General features: G+C 49.0%; 2 protein-coding genes across 8 annotated transcripts in view; both read right to left on the bottom strand.

Annotated features, from left to right (window-relative positions):
• Positions 1-838: 838 nt before the first annotated feature.
• The window catches only part of LOC117898239 (unconventional myosin-XVIIIa), a 32,992-nt gene continuing 16,941 nt past the window's right edge, over positions 839-16,889 (bottom strand). For 2 of the 7 annotated variants that reach the window (XM_034807476.1, XM_034807478.1), the window contains 8 exons: positions 10,964-11,098; positions 10,670-10,897; positions 5,114-5,479; positions 4,757-5,035; positions 2,584-3,542; positions 2,139-2,522; positions 1,914-2,075; positions 839-1,306 (listed from right to left, as the gene is read on the bottom strand). In XM_034807476.1, coding sequence (XP_034663367.1) covers positions 1,108-1,306; positions 1,914-2,075; positions 2,139-2,522; positions 2,584-3,542; positions 4,757-5,035; positions 5,114-5,479; positions 10,670-10,897; positions 10,964-11,098 — 2,712 coding nt within the window. In that variant the 3' untranslated portion in view covers positions 839-1,107. Of the gene's footprint in view, positions 1,323-1,470; positions 2,076-2,138; positions 2,523-2,583; positions 3,543-3,622; positions 3,753-4,756; positions 5,036-5,113; positions 5,480-7,301; positions 8,693-10,669; positions 10,898-10,963; positions 11,099-16,889 lie in introns of those variants that run through there. The other 5 variants (XM_034807482.1, XM_034807477.1, XM_034807480.1 and 2 more) reach the window with 5 other exon arrangements.
• Positions 12,521-15,038, bottom strand: LOC117898240. Its single transcript, XM_034807484.1, has one exon. The coding sequence runs from the start codon at positions 14,428-14,430 to the stop codon at positions 12,655-12,657; it is 1,776 nt and encodes a 591-aa protein (XP_034663375.1). The 5' UTR covers positions 14,431-15,038; the 3' UTR covers positions 12,521-12,654.

The following is a 16,889-nucleotide window of genomic DNA, read 5'->3' as shown; positions in this document are numbered from 1 at the left end:
AGCCATTTGATTTGCGTGCTTGCCTCACGTTCGTGTCCAATCCCAATTCCAATACCCGTTGCAGGTGTAGGCGTTGGATTGCGGCAGTTTTCAAAGTCGTCGACTGGCAAACGGTGCCACTTAATGGTTGAAGATTGGAGGGGTGTGCCTGTCGTCCCAGCTGTTGCGACTCTTTACACATTTGACCTCGACCTAGGAACGTGCGTGTTTAGATACACAAAAGGCTGAAGAAAGGCTAACTTTGGCCAGAATAAATCGTTTTGCTCTACTTTAAATAACAGAGTTTTTAAATAGAAAATAATAGTTAAGAAATAACTTCTGGCAGTGCTGTTCCTCGAGCTACGTATAACTCTACAAAATAAAAATATATTTTCGTTTGAGTTTTATAACAATATATTTATTTTTGTTTGTTTTGTTAATTCTTAATACGGGTTTTTCATGAATCTTTTCCGTTTGATTACCATAATTATGTTGATGATGATGAAGATGATTTTCTGCAAAATTTCGTATTCCAATATATAGATTTCTTGAGTTATGAGAGAGTGCGTTGGATAAAGCTAATGAATGAATGATTATAGATGATTTTTCGTATAAGAATAGGAGATGTTTTATCTATGTTCGATTTAGTTCAATAAAAGATTCAATTTATTGCATTTGCGCATACACTTGCCTATGATTTTGAAACGCGTTTAACTAATTTCATTTATGTTAAGTTGGCTATAGGATTGTGTGGACTATATTCTATATAGGCTATAGGGCTAGTATCCATTATTTTTGTTTCATTCTTTCTTTCTTTTCTCTTTCCTCGTTTTTGCTTCTTTTGTTTTGATTTGTTTTGAGAGATAAAAACATTGTTAATCACTTGGTTTCCGTTCTTAGGGACTGTCGCGCAAATTAAATTAACTACGATGGGGGGGCGGGGGCCGGGGTCGTACATCATTTAATATGTTTGTATATTATGTAGCTATATTTCGATAATAAATAGTTAAACATATTGAACTAAACAGTAATCAAATAATAATCATAAACAACTAATAAATAATCAAAAAAATTAAAATACAAATTACAAACTGCAGCCACAAACAAAGGGGAAGGAAACATCTACATCTAAGGCTTCTGGCCATTCTGTAGAGCCACCGGCCTCAGAGTCATCGGCGTCGTTGGTGTGGATGTTGCTTCTGGCCTCCAGGTGGCTCCAAGTGTAGCTGCCGCTGGAGATTTTGTGTCCGGTTTGTTGGCCGGTATGGCTTTGGCCGCCAGTGCCAGTTTATGTATGTGTGGCGACGACGGCGACGTCACTGTTATTCTACAATAAGAAAAAGCTAATGGTTTACACGCACACACACGCGGAGGACGGGTCGGATTAGAGCAGGAGCGGATCGGAGCGGAGCGGAACGGAGCGGAGCGGAGTGTGGAGTTTTAGGCGGGGGAATTTGTTGTTGCATTAACGCATTATTTACACGCATCGTTTTGTTGGATTGTTTTTTACGAGTTTGTTTGTTTTTTTCGGTTTTAGTGGCAGGATTCGTTGCAGGAGCATTTTGGAGCAGGAGCGTTGGCAGCGGCGTTTTGGTTGTTGTTTTATGTTTTGGGGTCATTTGTGGATGTGGATTGTGGCGGTTTGCATGTATGGTTTTAATTATTTAAATTAGATAAGCCAGCAAGTAGCAAACAGACCTTACAGACTAGCTAACTAGCGATATGGGCATAGTGTTAAGCGAACGAGCGAGCGAGCGACAGACAGATATATATATAGAGACAGATATATATATAGATGGCATGGCATAGAGATGGTTGTGGTGGTGCTGGTAGTGTGTGAGAGCGAGCTACGTGATGGTTTGCGTGCTTAATGCTTGTGCTGCTGCTGCTGCTGTCTGCTGCTCGAGTTCGAGTTGACTTCGCTGTCAGCGTACCTAGGGCTGTTGTCGTCCTTTTCGCATACCAAAGTGCGCGTGTGGCTGGGCCCCACGAGGCTGCCGCCGTTTAACGACTGCTGCGAGCTGCGCTTCACATGCACCGGCCGCAATCGATCCTCCAGGTCGCTGATGGAGCCCACCGAACTGATGCTCTCATCGCTGCAATATCAGAAAACAATTTAATAACCAGAAAGAGAAAGATATGTAAATTCCTTTGCCTACCTCTCGCTCAGCTCTTCCTCGCCCTCCTCCTCCATGGCCTGCTGCAGATCCGCTATTCGCTGCAGGGCCAGACGCAGATCGTTCTTTAGGGCCGTGCCTTCCGACTCCATTTGCTCCATCTTCTTCTCGAGATCCTTGCGACGCGCCAGCGACTCTTGCTCGCGACTCGACACCGTGTGATACTCCTCTCGCATGTCGCGCAAACTCTTCTGTGACTTCTTGAGCACTTCCTGGGCCTGCATTTCGCGTATCTTCGACTGGGTGACCTCGTTCTGCAGCTTCTCCAGGGCCTCCTTGTGACGGTTCACCTGCACCTCGAGACGGGCACGCGTTGCCTGCTCCAGTTCGAGGCGCGACTCCAGCTCCTTGGTGCGCAGCTCCAAGCTAAAAGACAAATCAAACGCATAAAGCAGCAGTCAATGGATCATCTGACTCCTCCACTTACCGCTTGGACATCATGGCCATGGAGGGATCACCCAGGTTCTCTACGTTATCCAGTCGATGCTGCAGCTCGCCCACCTGCTCCTTCAGATTGTTGCGCTCCGCCTCCATCTCGTTGAGCTTGAACTCAGCCTCGGACACATTGATCTGCTCGGAATTCAGCTGCTTCACCGTGGCACTGTACTTCTTCATCAGCTCACTCAGCTCCTCCTCGTTCTCCTCGATCTGTGCCTGCAGTTCGGCGCGATCGCGATGCGCCACATTGGCTCGCTCCTCGGCATCGTTACGCGCCCGATGCGACTCCTCGAACATGGCCTGCACCTCCGTGAGCTCGGCCTCGGCCGTCTGGCGCGCCTTCATGGCCAGGCTGCGCGCGGACTCGGCATCCTCCAGCTGATTGCGCAGCTGTCGGATCAGCGTCTTGCCGGGTGTGTCCGCCTTGAGGCGTTCCAACTGCGTCTGGGCATCCTTCAGCAGGGCCTTGTATTTGCGCAGGTCGCGGCGCAGCTTCTGATTGAGCGCCTCCTCGGCATCGCGGTCCACACGATCGCGGTCCTCCATGGAGGAGAGACGCCGCTCCAGCTCGTGCTTCTCCCGCAGCAGGAGCGTGCGCTCCTCGTGCTCCGTTTCCAGCTGGCACTCCAGCGCCTTGATTTTCTTGTAGCCATTGCCGCGCACCTCCTCCAGCTCCTCGTCCCGCTGCTGTGACTCGCGGCGCGCCTCCTTGCGCATCGTCTCGAGTGTCATTTCCAGCCGGAGCTTGGCCTGCTCCAGCAGCTGTATCTGCCCTGCCATCTCGTCCAGCTCCTCCTCCTGCTCCTTGGCCCGTCGTTCAGTCTCGTTCTTGGAGCGTCGTAGCTGGGCAAACTCCTCCTCGGTGCTGCCACCGAATGTCATCTCCTCCAGTTCGCGCTGCAGCGAGGCCAGCTTCTCCTCCTTGAGGTCCAGATCCAAGCGTGTGTCCTGCAAGAGAGCAGCGAAATGTATTCAGATGATTTGTAACTGCACTTTGAGTGCTGTTCTCATTCCCGAGAATCACATACTTGAATCATTCGCGTGGAATAGCGGAAACTCATGGCTGTAATTGGGTTTTTTCGGGGTTGGGCTGGGTTTTCTGCTCTTTCTCTCTGTCTCTGTGGTTTGTAGTCCGTATCTAAATCGCAGTGGACAGTCGAGACTCGCTTGTGGTTCAGTTATCGCCCTCCATGGGCTTTTTGCCAGTTAATTATAAGTATCGAAAGCGTAATGAGGACGCCGTAAATGTTTTAATTTCGTTTACAGACACACAAACAGACAAACAGACAGACAGATAGACAGTTACTGCGGGAAGTACAGATAGAACTGCCGCGGGAATTGTATTTTGTATTCTTTTCGTTGTGTGTACTCCAGTTATCTCGCATTGACGTTCGTCGAGCTACTGTCGTAGCGGAACAGAAACAATGAAGAAAGCAGCAAAGCAAAGATCCACGAATGTGTGACCAAAGGCAGTCACAGAACCAGCGAGAGAGCGGTAGAGAGAGAGAGAGAGAGAGTCCGCCAGAGAGTAGTACGCCCCACAAGTACAGGCCGATAAAAACACAACAACAACACACAAAAAACAGCAAGAACCGAGAACCAAACCAAAGACACATAGCACATGGAAAATTCTTCAAAATGGGAATGGACAAGCTATGCAACATGCCTGCCGCACATGCGTACCCAACCCATGTGTACGTCTGCCTGTCTGTCCTTCTGTCGTGTGTCGTGGGCAGCAGGTAGGAACAGTCTAGGTAGAAGCAAACGAGCCGAACAAGTTTCCATCCAAGTCTCTCAGAGCTGAGCCTCAGATATGCAGTATCTGTATCTGTATCTTCTGCACAATGTGCCGCCGCCACCGCCACTTGCTCAAACACTGAGCTACAAAAGAACTTTTACCCAGAGCTAATTATAAACGATAATTGTTTGTAAATTGATTTTGAATGAGGAAAGTAATGGTTATCCCTAGATCTTCAACTCTTCAGCACCATCTTTGGAACATTTACCCTCCCATCAGGTACAAAAACTCTTCTCTTAATAGTTCTCTGCATAAGAATCTCCCTGGAGCACAGTGTAAAGCCGCGCAACACATGTTGCCCCAGACCTGCATCAACTCGTTAGAGTGCTCTCTCCATAGAGAGGAAATAAATGTTACTACGTACCGCCAGCGTTTGTTCCAGCGTAAATTTCTCTGCTTGGAGGACATCCTTTTCGCGGCCATAGCGCTCCTTGGCTTGGCGCTCCTGCCGTGCGGCATCCTGCAACGATTGGCACTCGGCATCGAACTTGCGCTGCTTCTTCTCGAGCAGATTGTTGCGAGCATTCTGCTCCTCGAGCAGCATGCGCAGATCGTTCATCTCGTTGGCCATCTTCTGTGCCTTGCGCTTCCATTGGCCCACAACCTGGCGTTGCTCCTCAACTTCCTCGTAGGCATCCGAAAGCTGAAAGCACAAAAAGAGACAGGATTCGAATGATTAGAGAGAAAGATTTTGAATGATCGGGATGGTGCTGGGGCATACCTTCTTCTCCAATTGCTTCTTTAGCCCGACCAGCTGTTCCAGATCGTGCTCGTGCTGTGTCTGCAGACGCCGCTTCGTGAACTCCAGCTCCCGGGCCACGCGCTCGTACTTGAGCTTGTAAACACCGCCGCTGCCCTCCTCGTGCTCGGCCTCCTCGTCCTCGGACATCCCATTCAGATCGGACTTGGCACATATCAGCTCCATCTCCAGCTTCTCTGTGGTCTCCTGCAGGTTCTTCACTTTGCCAGCCTGCTCCCCGAGCTCCTTCTCCAGCTTCAAGCGCTCCCCGGTCTCGGCCTCCAGGCGTTCGGTGGCAATGTGCGCCGTGGATCGCTCCTCGGCCAGATCCACCGTCAGCTCCGACAGCTGCAACAAAAGTTGGGCATAAGCCATGTTAGTGCAAAAATCTGCCAGAACAATGCTTCATTTTGGTATTCGGCGAACAAATATATTTTTGTTGTTGTTTATTTGGATTATTGTTGGCTCGGATTCCGATTTCGATTCGATTTCAGGGGTAGTAAACATTCAATATGTCTGGCCGAGAAGATTCTGGGAACTATTTCAGTGGATATCTACTTTGTATATTAAACAAAAACCAAAGAATGGGTTCATGGTTCAACGAGATATTCAGATGAATGAATGGGTTACACTTTTAGTAGCTCTTAAGTTGCCATTTATCATAAAATAAAAACAGACTTTGTCAGAGAAGATACCCACTCATAGATCAATGAATTTGGTAAGAAACGAGAAGGGACGTGTGAGACGCTTCTTACGTGTCACAACTTTTATACCCGGCACTCAGTACTACATCTGCACCTTAGCGGTTATTTGTCAAATTTTACATTTTTTCTTAATCTGTCATCTACATCAACAACACTACTCACGCCAACACGCTCCTTTAGCTCGCCACCCTCCCCTAGAAACACACTTTGCAGAATCAGGGCAGAGTCGCGGCAGAGGCAGCGGCAGAGATGTGTCAGGGGCAGAGGCCATAAACTGCGCGAAGCAGAGTGTGCTGCTATTAATGAAAATAATTTCTTTATTGTGGCTATAATAATGATCCAATACTGCCCCATACTGTTGATCTGGTAGATATGGTCATTCCCTACGAAATGGCGTTTTTCGTTTTCTGCTATCTTCAAAATTGTAGATTTGGGAGGTTTTCGCCCTTTTGCGGAGGCGGAAGGGGGCGTGGCTCATTTTTGAAATACACTGGTTTCGGTGCGAGCATACAGCAGTCTGGTGCCAAAATTTGGTGGCTCTAGCTCTTATAGTCTCTGAGAACTAGCCGACAAACAAGACGGACAGACGGACAGACAGACATAGCTCAATCGACTCGGCTATTGATGCTGATCAAGATTATATATACTTTATGGGGTCGGAAACGTTTCTTTCTGTGCGTTACATACAACCGTTATCCGCACAAATACAATATACCCTATTTACTCTTCCAGTACAGGGTATAATAAGGGACCAAAGACTTCAATAATTCGCTTCTCACTTTGTATAATGCATGGAAAGTAGAGACAATACTCTTACCTAACAAATCATTCATAAGATTCCATAACAGACTCACTAAACATACCCTCATACATCCCATAAGCCTCAAAGATCTCTCACTCATAGATCAAAGCATTACTGTCAACACTTTTCCGATTACTCAATTGGTTGCCCATGACACCAAATTGGAAAACTGACTCAATGAATGGTACATTTCTGTGGATTCAAGGCACTCCATGCCACAGTTCGTTGGCCTCTTCCAAAAGAGAAAAGTGTTGAAAACATCCAGTTACACATAGAAGAATTTCCAGAAACAAACAAAAACAAGCCGAAAACTATGGATATGAAAATGGAATATGGAATATTCCCTCCTCCTACGCCGGCAACTAAAAGAATTCCACGGCATGAATCATGTATTATACGGATCTAAAAATATATTCTATATCTGTAGAGTGCAGGGAAGACAGAGGTAGGGTAAGAGACAGAGAGAGAGAGAGCGGGGATCGCGGCTGTCAATGTCATCGCGCAGCATGGAAGCCCCTACCTGTCTGTCTGCCTCCCGCCTTTCAAGAAAATTTCTTTATTTATGAACCCATGGAGGTGGGCATCATCATCACTGCCCCCACGGTTCGAAATTGTGTCAGACAAAGAGAGTGCGAGAGAGAGATCAAGGTTAGGCGTTGGCTACCTCGTCATCCTCCTCGCGTATTGTGCGATCATCATCGTCGTCGTTGTTCCCATTGGTAGTGACGCTGCTGCTGGCCACCGAGGACTCGCGCTCACGCTCCCTGGCCAGCGAGTTGCCACGCGAAGTCGGTGTGTGGGGCAGCTGTTTGGCCAGCTGGAAGGCCTTTGTGAGGATGTTCTGGGAGGATCGTGTGCGTCCCACAGAGCCACAACGCTCCATGCTGTTCCGCTCGCGTTGCCGCTCAATCAGCGAGATTGTGTCGTAGTCATCATAGCCGGAGCAGGTGCTGCCCGGCGTGGTGCAGCGACTATCCGCGCCCTCGCCGCGGCTGCGGCTGCTCCTGCTTGTGGTGGTTGTGCGGCGCGTCCTCCTGCCCATGGCCGTCCACTCCTCCTGCACGTGATCGGTGCGCTTCAGAAAGTTCTGGATCTTCTCGCTCAAGTACGCGGACGAGGTGCGCGGATCCTCGAACGAGGGCGAGGCGCGCATCGACTGATGCACGGGCTGTCGCTGGCAGCCGAGCACAAACGACAGGTTGCCATCGAAGACGACGGGGGAGCTCTCCAGGTGCCGCATCTCGTAAGGGTCCACGCCGCCGGATCTGTCCCGCGTGTAGCTCTGGGGAAAGACGCGCCTCGGAGGCGTCTGCAGGCGCGAGCCATTGGACACGGAGGAGGATATGGTGGAGCAGCGAGAGGAGATCGAATAGGCGGGACTTGGCGAACGGTTTACCAGTCGCACACGATCCCTTTCCCTTTCCCTCTCCTGTGATGCCGCCGCTGTGGGGGAGTGGTTGAAAGGCAATTTCAGCGAGATCTCGTAGTGGCTTTCACTGTCCTCCTGCTTCAGGTGTTGTTCCTTACCCAGCAAGGACGTTGAAAGCGACGTAGAGCTGCTGCTGCTGCCACGCTTGGAGGATGTGTAATTGTTGTGTTGGTGGGTGTTGCTGTTGGTGGTGTGGCTTGTGGTGGTGTTGCTGTGTCTTGTGTGGCCATTGCTCAGGACGGGACTCTGCTCCCGCTGCTTGGGCAGCAGTCGGAGCTGCTTCCGTGCCTGGCTGGTCGGTGGTTTTGGGGGTCTTGGCGCCAATGGGGCAGAGCCAGCACTCAGCGTGGAGTTTAGCGAGGAATTGCTGCTGTTGTGGGAAATGGTGGCAGTGCCCCCGCCGCTGCGTGTTCCATTCATGGCTGCCAGCACTCGGTCGAGGAAACGGTCCTTCTCCACTCTGTCCGACTCTAGTGGCAGCGACTCATGGCCAGGAGGCTGTGGCAGGATGTGGTTCTCTGGATATGAAGGTACTTGCTCGTCTGCCGCAGCTGCAATGTCAGCATTGGCCACATTAGCAGGCGACAAAGGAGGCATTAGGAATAGGATAAAGGGGAAGGGAAGGGATTAATCAGGGGGGGGAGGTTAGTGGGGGTAGCACAAATTGGGGGATTGGGTTAAGGCTGTTTTAATTTATCGTTTTGGCCAATTTTAATCTAATTTTTCGTAGCAAATTTCGCAACTTTCGTGTCGTATTGTCGTGTCTCGTAAATCGAGAAATTTTGGTTTAGTTTTCTTTTCGGTGAGGGAATTCTTTTGGGTTTATTCGTATATGAAATGTGTGTGTGCGGGTTGGTTGGGGGGAGGGAGATTGTCAAAAACTTGAGACCGTTGAATGCAATTTTAAATTTATTTTCGGGCCTGAAATTTTTGTATTCTTCTTGTTGTATTTCTTCTTGCTGTGAAGCACGCGCGCTCGCAATCGCAAAGAATTTCCTTTGTTTTTTCTCACAGCGGGTTTTTTATTTTATTATTGCTTTTGGCACCCGTTTGTTCACACACGCACGAACGACAAACGGATGGATGGATGGATGGATCCTAACCGTATCGTATCAGATCGTATCGAATCTCTCCCGTACGTACACGGCGCCACTTTGGGGCCTCAGGCGTGCGCAACGTTTGCTCGGCGACTGACTGAAGTGATGCGTGTGCTCTGGCGCTGTCTTGGGTCTGGCCGGGGCTTCGGTTCTGGCCAAAAGCTCTGCACCGGCTGATTCTTTTAGAGAGAGACAGAGAGAGAGAGTGAGAGACCACAAGAGATGGCCAGAGAGTCGAGTAAAGTAGAGAGTGACGCCGCCAAGTCAATTGCAACATCACATAATCTTTTTGGCCAGACACACTCGATTTTCGGCCAACTGTTGATGTTCCCATAATTTGGCAATCGTGGAAGCAGTGGGAATTATGTAAAGTAAACCCAAGCAGCAGATCCGTACCAATACGATATCCCCACAGATGTGAGTGTATCTCCCAGCTGCAGCTCAATTGTAGCGCAACAAAGTATTATTAATGATCTTTTAGAGCATTTAAAAATATATTCTGGGCTATTCTGGTGGCACGATCTGTGCGAAACATTGCCATCCATCTCCACGGAAGCCACAGCCACAGAGGCACAGATCCGATCCGATCCACACAGAAGCACTCACGAATGACTCTCAGAAGAGTCAGAGTCAGAGTCAGTTGCTGTTCAATGCCCAAAAGGCGAGAGGCTATTTATAGAACCCTTCAACAAAAGCCAAAGAACAGCAAAAGAAAAGCCAAAAGGGATGGAAAATCTACACATCAGCGGAACGGGGTACGAGTACTGTTATATCAATAGATCTATAGATCGATTGGACGACAGGGGGAATCGCTTTCGAAATCGATAAAGACATCTTTGTAATGGAATGTATTAATGAGTGGAGAGGAGGGCAGCGGGAGAGGAAGATTCTTTTATTCCATTTAAAGATTTTTACTTGGAATTTTGTGGATATTTATAGAACGATGGGAGGTTTCTTTACGGTCTGGATAGTGAATTGAACTTGAAATGCATAGAACAGACAACAATATCCACAGAGTTCTTTCAGAAGTTGAGGAAGTTCAAGTGAATTTATACAAAAAGAATACTAATTGGCATAAATATGTCACTTTTTTCATGAAATCTAAATATTCAGATGAGTTTCCCATACTACAAGGATACATTTCCTTTCATTCCCATCAAATATTAAAGAAATTGTTGATCTCATAATCTTCTTTACAGATTAATCTTTAACGCAAAAACTTTTCTCATTTTCCCCATCAACATTTCTCTATTTTTCAGATTTTTTATCTACCGCAAAACAATCTATATTTTAGACATTAATTTTCCCCCGTCTTTTCGTCATCTTTTTGGCGACCCAAATAGTCGGAACGAAAGCCACGAAAGACAGCAGATATGTGGCCACAGATGACATGTCATGTCATGCCACGTCCCACGTTATTTGTGGTGCTGCCATTTTAATTGGGTACCAACTTAGAGGACACTTGTCCATCAGCAGACACTCTTTCTTTGCTTTGCCTCCACTTACCTTTGCCTCCAACTTTTGATTCTCCGCCTTGACCTCGCTGCGGTCGCACTCGATCTTTTCCAGCTTGGCGCGGAGCATCAGCAGCTCCTCATTGGCGGTCTTTAGCTGCTCCTCCGTGCGATGAACATTGAGCAGCGGCGTCACGCGAACCAACAGACGCCACCAGGGCCAGTCACGTACGGCCAGGAAAGCCTTGACATTGCGCTGAATGCAGCGTACAGCGAGTTCCTAAAGGGAATAAGGAAAGATTTTAGTTGGTTTCTTGTAAAGAGTGGGGGTGGGGTCAAAAGTTACCTGAACTCTGCGCTGCGACATCTTTTTGCGGGCCAAGTAGCCACGACAGAAGGCCTGCAACTGTATGATGCGATCCGAGAGCAGGACATCGCGTTTGGCCTCCAATTCGCTGAGAACACCAGAGCGGAAGAGGATCTGCAAGAGAGGAAACATCTATGAATAAAGGAAATCAAGACTGATGGATCCAAATCCCCATCCTCTCCCCATCCTCAAAACATACACAAAATTCACTTAAAACTCCACTCAGCATAACATTATCTCTCATATATCAGAAGAGATCCCATCAGCAATCAACTTTGCACGTGCAAAACATCATCTGGAGCACAAAAAGAGAATCAAATCAAATTCGAGGAAGGAAGTGAAGGTCAAGGTGGCCCTGACTTTGGCCCCCTACAAGACAATGCTAATGAAGGTGCAGAGCAGCGGCAGATGTTTCAAATGGCTGGGAAGTACACAGAGAGATCCAGAGGTTATGGGGGGGCTAAGAGCCAAAGCAATTTGAACACCTGTGGCAGAAAACAACAGAAAAGAGATAGAGATGCCATGCCAGAGAGCACTCCGACAGGTGTGAAAGTGAGAAGGGGGCAATGAAAATGAAATTGTAAGCAAGATATTGCCATAAAGAGCCCAAAGAAAAAAAGAGAAACAGCACAGCAGCGGCTACAATGGGAAGCCAGAGACAGGGCCAGAGCCAGAGCCAGAGCCCTGCTAATGGTAGGGGTTCATGCAGGTTGGAAATGCATAAACTAATGGGGCTGCCATGGGGCTGGCATGGGGGGACACAGCTACCACTAGGTGGTTCCCATACAAATTAGCGACTGGCGGACGCACCTTCAAGGTGTGGCCTTCCCTCTGTCTGGGCATTTGTCTGTCCCCAAATTTGCGACTTTAGTCGAGAAACTATGAGTATTTTTCGCTGCCGCTGTCTCTGCCTCTGCCTCTTTCTCTCTGCCTGTGTCTGTGTCGCGAAGAAATTTTAATTATGCCCCGCACGTAGTCAAAAATGAAAGTAAACCAATGTGAAATGGCAAACTAAATGGTCTTTGGATCGTCACATCGGATCATATGCTGGTGCGGCATGGTTGTGGGGGGATACACTAACTATCGGGCTGTCCACTCGTCTGGATACTGGGTGTGGTGTGGTCTGGTGCGGTGTCGTTGAATCGTCATAAAATCTAACTACAGTGTGTCACATTTCAACGGTCCATAAACTCTAATCAAGGTATGACAGCGCATAGGATTCGAATGTGTAGAAAGTTGCGGAAATTTGTGGGGTTTTCGTATGCACCTTTTTGAACACGAATATTGGAAAAATATTGAATTGATTTCTACCAGGAAAACAGGAGATTTGTCTACCTTAAAGAAGGAAATCTTTCAATAAAGCAGATATTAATATGTAGTCGAAGCAATTTGATAGACAGTTGACCGATGAAAGCAATTGTAAGTAAAGTAAAGCAAGATAAAGGAAATGAAAGGGAAAAAGGACAACACACCGTTGGGGAAAAGATATATCTAAAATAGCAACTGGTTTTTTGTACAATAAATATTTATTCGTTAGAGATAAAAGGATAAAGTTAGATAAGGCAAAGCACAGTAGATAATAAGCGGATACATCTGAGAGTTAAGATGGGTGGAGTTCTGGTGGAGGTACTGCCCGGGATGGATCTGCTGGGTACCGCTGGGGTGCTGGCTCAGTGCAGCCGCATAGTTACCTCTTTCGTGTAGGTGGGATAGATCTCCACCTGCGTTTGAATGCAACGCACCGCCTGCACCTGTGCCACCACTTTGGAGGCAATCATGGTAGGTGCAGGGCCAGGGACTGAAGCAGCATTCGATTTAACAGCCGCTGCCGCTGCTGCCACTGCCTCAAACTTTTGCAGCAGCTCGGCGATTTTGTTGGATTTCTTCATGGCCGATGGTTCCTCGGCCTCATCGCCCTCCGATTCGCAGAGGCTGCCCGTAGAGTTGCAGGTGGACGTGGAGGTCGAGAGCACTGTGTTGCTGATGTGTCCCGAATCGTCCGAGTCCGAAGAGTGCTCCAGCTGCTTCTGCTCTGTCTCCTGCTTGAGGGGTTTCTTCAGCGGCGGATCATCCTTGCCCTTTGGTTTTCCCTTTGATTTGGCTTTCACCTCCTGCACTACTTTGACCAACAGCTCCTGATTCTTATCCGATGTCTCGCCCAGCTTGGGGGGTATAATCTTACAGGATTCGAGCTTGGGTTTGCCCACCTTCTCCTCGTTGGCGTACTGCAGCTTCTGCTGCTGACGCTTCTTATTCCTCGCCAGCTGCGAGTGCTCCTTGGTGACGCCACGGCTACTGCTGCTGCTGCTGCTGCTGCTGCTCCGCTTCGGCTTGCCACTGATGTTCTCCACCTGCCGCAGAATCTCATGACCCTTGGCCAGGCACTTGACCAGCAGCTCATCGCTGTGCGCGGTCGTGGCTCTCAGCGTAGAGTTGGCTCTCCTGGGACCTGCTGGTCTGCTGCTGTTGCCACCGTGGATCTGTCGCCTCTCCAGCGTGGAGTTGGCTCGCTTTGGTGGCAGTGGCGCTGCAGCGGAGGGGGTCGAGACTCTGGCAATGGATCTCCCTGCGATGCCACTGTTCAGGGTGAGCATCGATCGTGTGCGCTGCTTGCTGCTCCTGTGGTTCAGCGGCTGATCCAGGCAGAAGCTTTCGCTCCTCTTCCTCAAACTCGAGTGCTTCGACACGGGTATCCTGCTGCCATTCAGTTCACTCAGCGAATTGTACCGGGAGTTCCCGTTGGATGTGGAATCGGAGCGCCGCAAGAGCATGGAATTGGCCAGCTCTGGCGACTGATAGATCTGTCGCTTGGCCCTGCCCATGCTGAGGCTGCTGTGGGACTTGGAGAGCAGCATCCGTGGGTCGCAGAACTCTGCAGGCGGGGCAGGCAGCTCCTCCTCCCCCATGGGCTCCCTGATCTCCTCCACTGGCGGATAATCACTCAGAATCTGGTCGAAGCTCTGCAGCACTTCGTTCAGCTTGCTCTCATCGTGGGCCACCTTCTCGAGCTCCGCAAAGATCTCATCCTCCAGCGACTGCTGCGTGAGGCTGAGACTGAGGCTCAGTTGACTCTCCTCGTCGCTGTCCACGTAGCTGCAGACGCTGCTGCTCATCTGTGGCGACACCATCTGCTGCTGTGCCATCTGCATTGGTGTGGCTGCAGGTGGAGCCACCGCATTGGGCGTATACTTGCCCCCGATGCAGCCGCCATCCACCTGCAGGCTGAGGGCACTCATCGATCTCGTGTGCTTGCTGCCTTTGTAGTACAGCTTGCCGCCCAGTTTGGGGCTCAGATTATCCTCGATTTTGTGGCGTATGTGGGAGAAGAACTTCTTGCCAGCACCTAGGCCATGTTTCGGCGATGTGGGCGTTGTGTCGGCAGCCACAACTGGCGGTGGTTGACTCCGGGCATGCGCCAACCTCGACTTGACCGTGTGCTTGTACATCCTCGGGCTGGACCCTGCTTGGGGATGATGTAAAGCCAGCGATCGGCGGTCAGCGATCAGCGATCAGCAGGCGACAGCAAGTAAAAGTGCATAAAATTCCTCGTTTTGTTTTTGTTTGCAATTTTCCTTCCACTTTCACGGCTCGAAATATGTCGAGGGGCTCTTTGGGGGGCTGAGCTGGAACCTGGCGCGTAACTCTTGTATTCGTGTGGCGTGGCTTGTCTTGGCGTTGTTTTCTCTTTGAGCTCGGCGACGCAACTGAATTTGTTTTGGCCAAAGAGCTCGCGTCAGAGGCCCCCAGTGGCAGTGGCAGTGGCAGTGGCAGAGCTCGGGCCAAATGCTGGCTGTGCATTCGAAAGTGGCTTATCGAGCAGCAGACATGGCAGAGAGGAGAGTCCGAGTCCCCCCTCTGAGGTTGAGGTTGCCACCGTAATTGGTGGCAGGGGCAGGGGGCAGGGGTACCACACAGTACAGAGGTGAATGCAACCAAAAGACCAACGGACTACCGCACCACAACACCTGGCAACGTGTTCGATGATGCTAATTGCCACAGCCAACAATTGGTCACCGAGCAGCGAGCGAGCGACCATCGAACACATGCCCCCCGATTTATGTATGGTTTGTGTCCCCATAATTAGCATTTACCATCATCATTATTATTATTATTATTATCGTCAGCAGTCCATCATCATCTCGCTGACTGACGTTCAAAGAAAAGTGAAACAAGTGAGGCAATGGAATGGTGGGGCTCTGGGCCTCGCCTCTGAGGGCCCCGCTGGCTACTTTTGTGCCTTTTCATTGCCAGCAATTGGACTTGAACAAACAGCACACAAAAGGTACAAAAAGATAAACAGACAGAGATCCACTTCGTATACGCAACGCAATGGCACTGGAAAAGTGTCAAACAAACAACGAAGCAACCAGCGAGTGTGGCAATCGCAGAGGAATGACAACAGTCTAGACTCTAGACCCCACTGCCTCTGCAGTTGAAAGGTCAGTAACCGAGAAGCTATAGGATTCTACTACTACAACTAATTGGGAGATCTACTTTTGACAGCTTTCTGGTAAATCAGGGAAATCGAGCGACACAAGACACACACACAAAGGGCAACTAACACTCAAACGATCGAGGGGTGTGGCTGCATGACACAGGACTAAGGAGAACTCAGATGTTACATTCCAAATGGGATGTAGAAAGACGAAGGATTGATTCGACTTAAGAGAAGATAACGAAAAAGCGACATTGTTGAGGCAGGACCAGCACGAAACACTAAAGATACGCTCCGAAGAGGAGTACATCATATCCAGAGAGACATTTTAAAGCATTCAAATATTCATAAATCATTCAAAATTGGCAACATCAACATTTTAGCCAGCCTTAAAATCAATATTTCCCACAGAAATCATCGCTGGCAATTGTCCCATCAACAAGGGGATAAGCCGTTAAGTTATCCCTGCTGTTCAGCATCAGGAAATAATCTAGAGATCAACCATAATTATCCCCGAGTGTGTCATCATCCATAAGGATGTCAATGGGGGATCTTTGTGGCCACAAAATTGATGTAGTTCCAGTGCAAACGTCAGTTAGCCCTGCGTGGGGCCCTACGAAAGTCATTCGGAAAACGCATCTGCTGCTGCTGGCTTCCTGGTTATTGTTTCATAATTAAAAACTAGTTTACATATGCGTAAAGCCCTCGGGTTTTTCGGCAGAGACGCGCCCCCTTCCAACACAGACCGAGAGAGAGAGAGAGAGAGAAACACAGAGAGAGGCGTTAATGAAGTTTTCGTGTTTTTCGGAGGGGGCCTTTTGTTTTGGTTTTGGCAGAGCTAATTTAAAAACATTTCCCTTTGGTCCACACTCTCTCCGCCGTCTGTCTGCCTGTCTGGCAGCTCTCTTCATTGATGGAGCGATGACAGAACCCGCCTCAAAACCTCAAAAAGCTTATTACATAATCCCCCCAGTTATAACCAGGTTGGGCAAACCAGACAGACAGGCGTGGAGAGGCAGAGAGGGAGTGCCTCTCTGCAACTGAATCTGCCACTGCTTCGACGCATTTCTAATGAAAGCGAACGCTGAAAATTTCACTTTGGGGAAACAATTTTAATGTGCATTGGTCAAATGTGGCTGCGGACTGTGGCGCGACTCAGCGACTCGCGAGTAGAGCCTACGGCGAATGCAGGTTGCAACGTCATTTTGTGTATAATTTTTTGTTGCTTCGTTTTTGGTGAAAGTCTCTCCGAGCAGCCACAAACACAGTTCGATGTGTGGCTATGGCTCTGCCTCTGTCTCTGGCTGTGTATGTGTTCGTAATCATAATCGGGGATACTTGGAATTGGTTTTGGATTCGGATTTTGGACACTTTCCCGTGCACTTTTACGTACAAGCGAACGAGCAGCAATGAGGCAGACTGCGGCACAGACGAAGACTGCGGCCAAGAGTCCAAAGATCGTGTAGTCGG

The sequence above is a fragment of the Drosophila subobscura genome, chromosome O, assembly GCF_008121235.1.
Source record: "Drosophila subobscura isolate 14011-0131.10 chromosome O, UCBerk_Dsub_1.0, whole genome shotgun sequence".
NCBI classification, from domain to species: Eukaryota; Metazoa; Arthropoda; class Insecta; order Diptera; family Drosophilidae; genus Drosophila; species Drosophila subobscura.
Note: the sequence above shows the minus strand (reverse complement) of the source record. Positions and strands in the feature narration are given on the sequence as shown.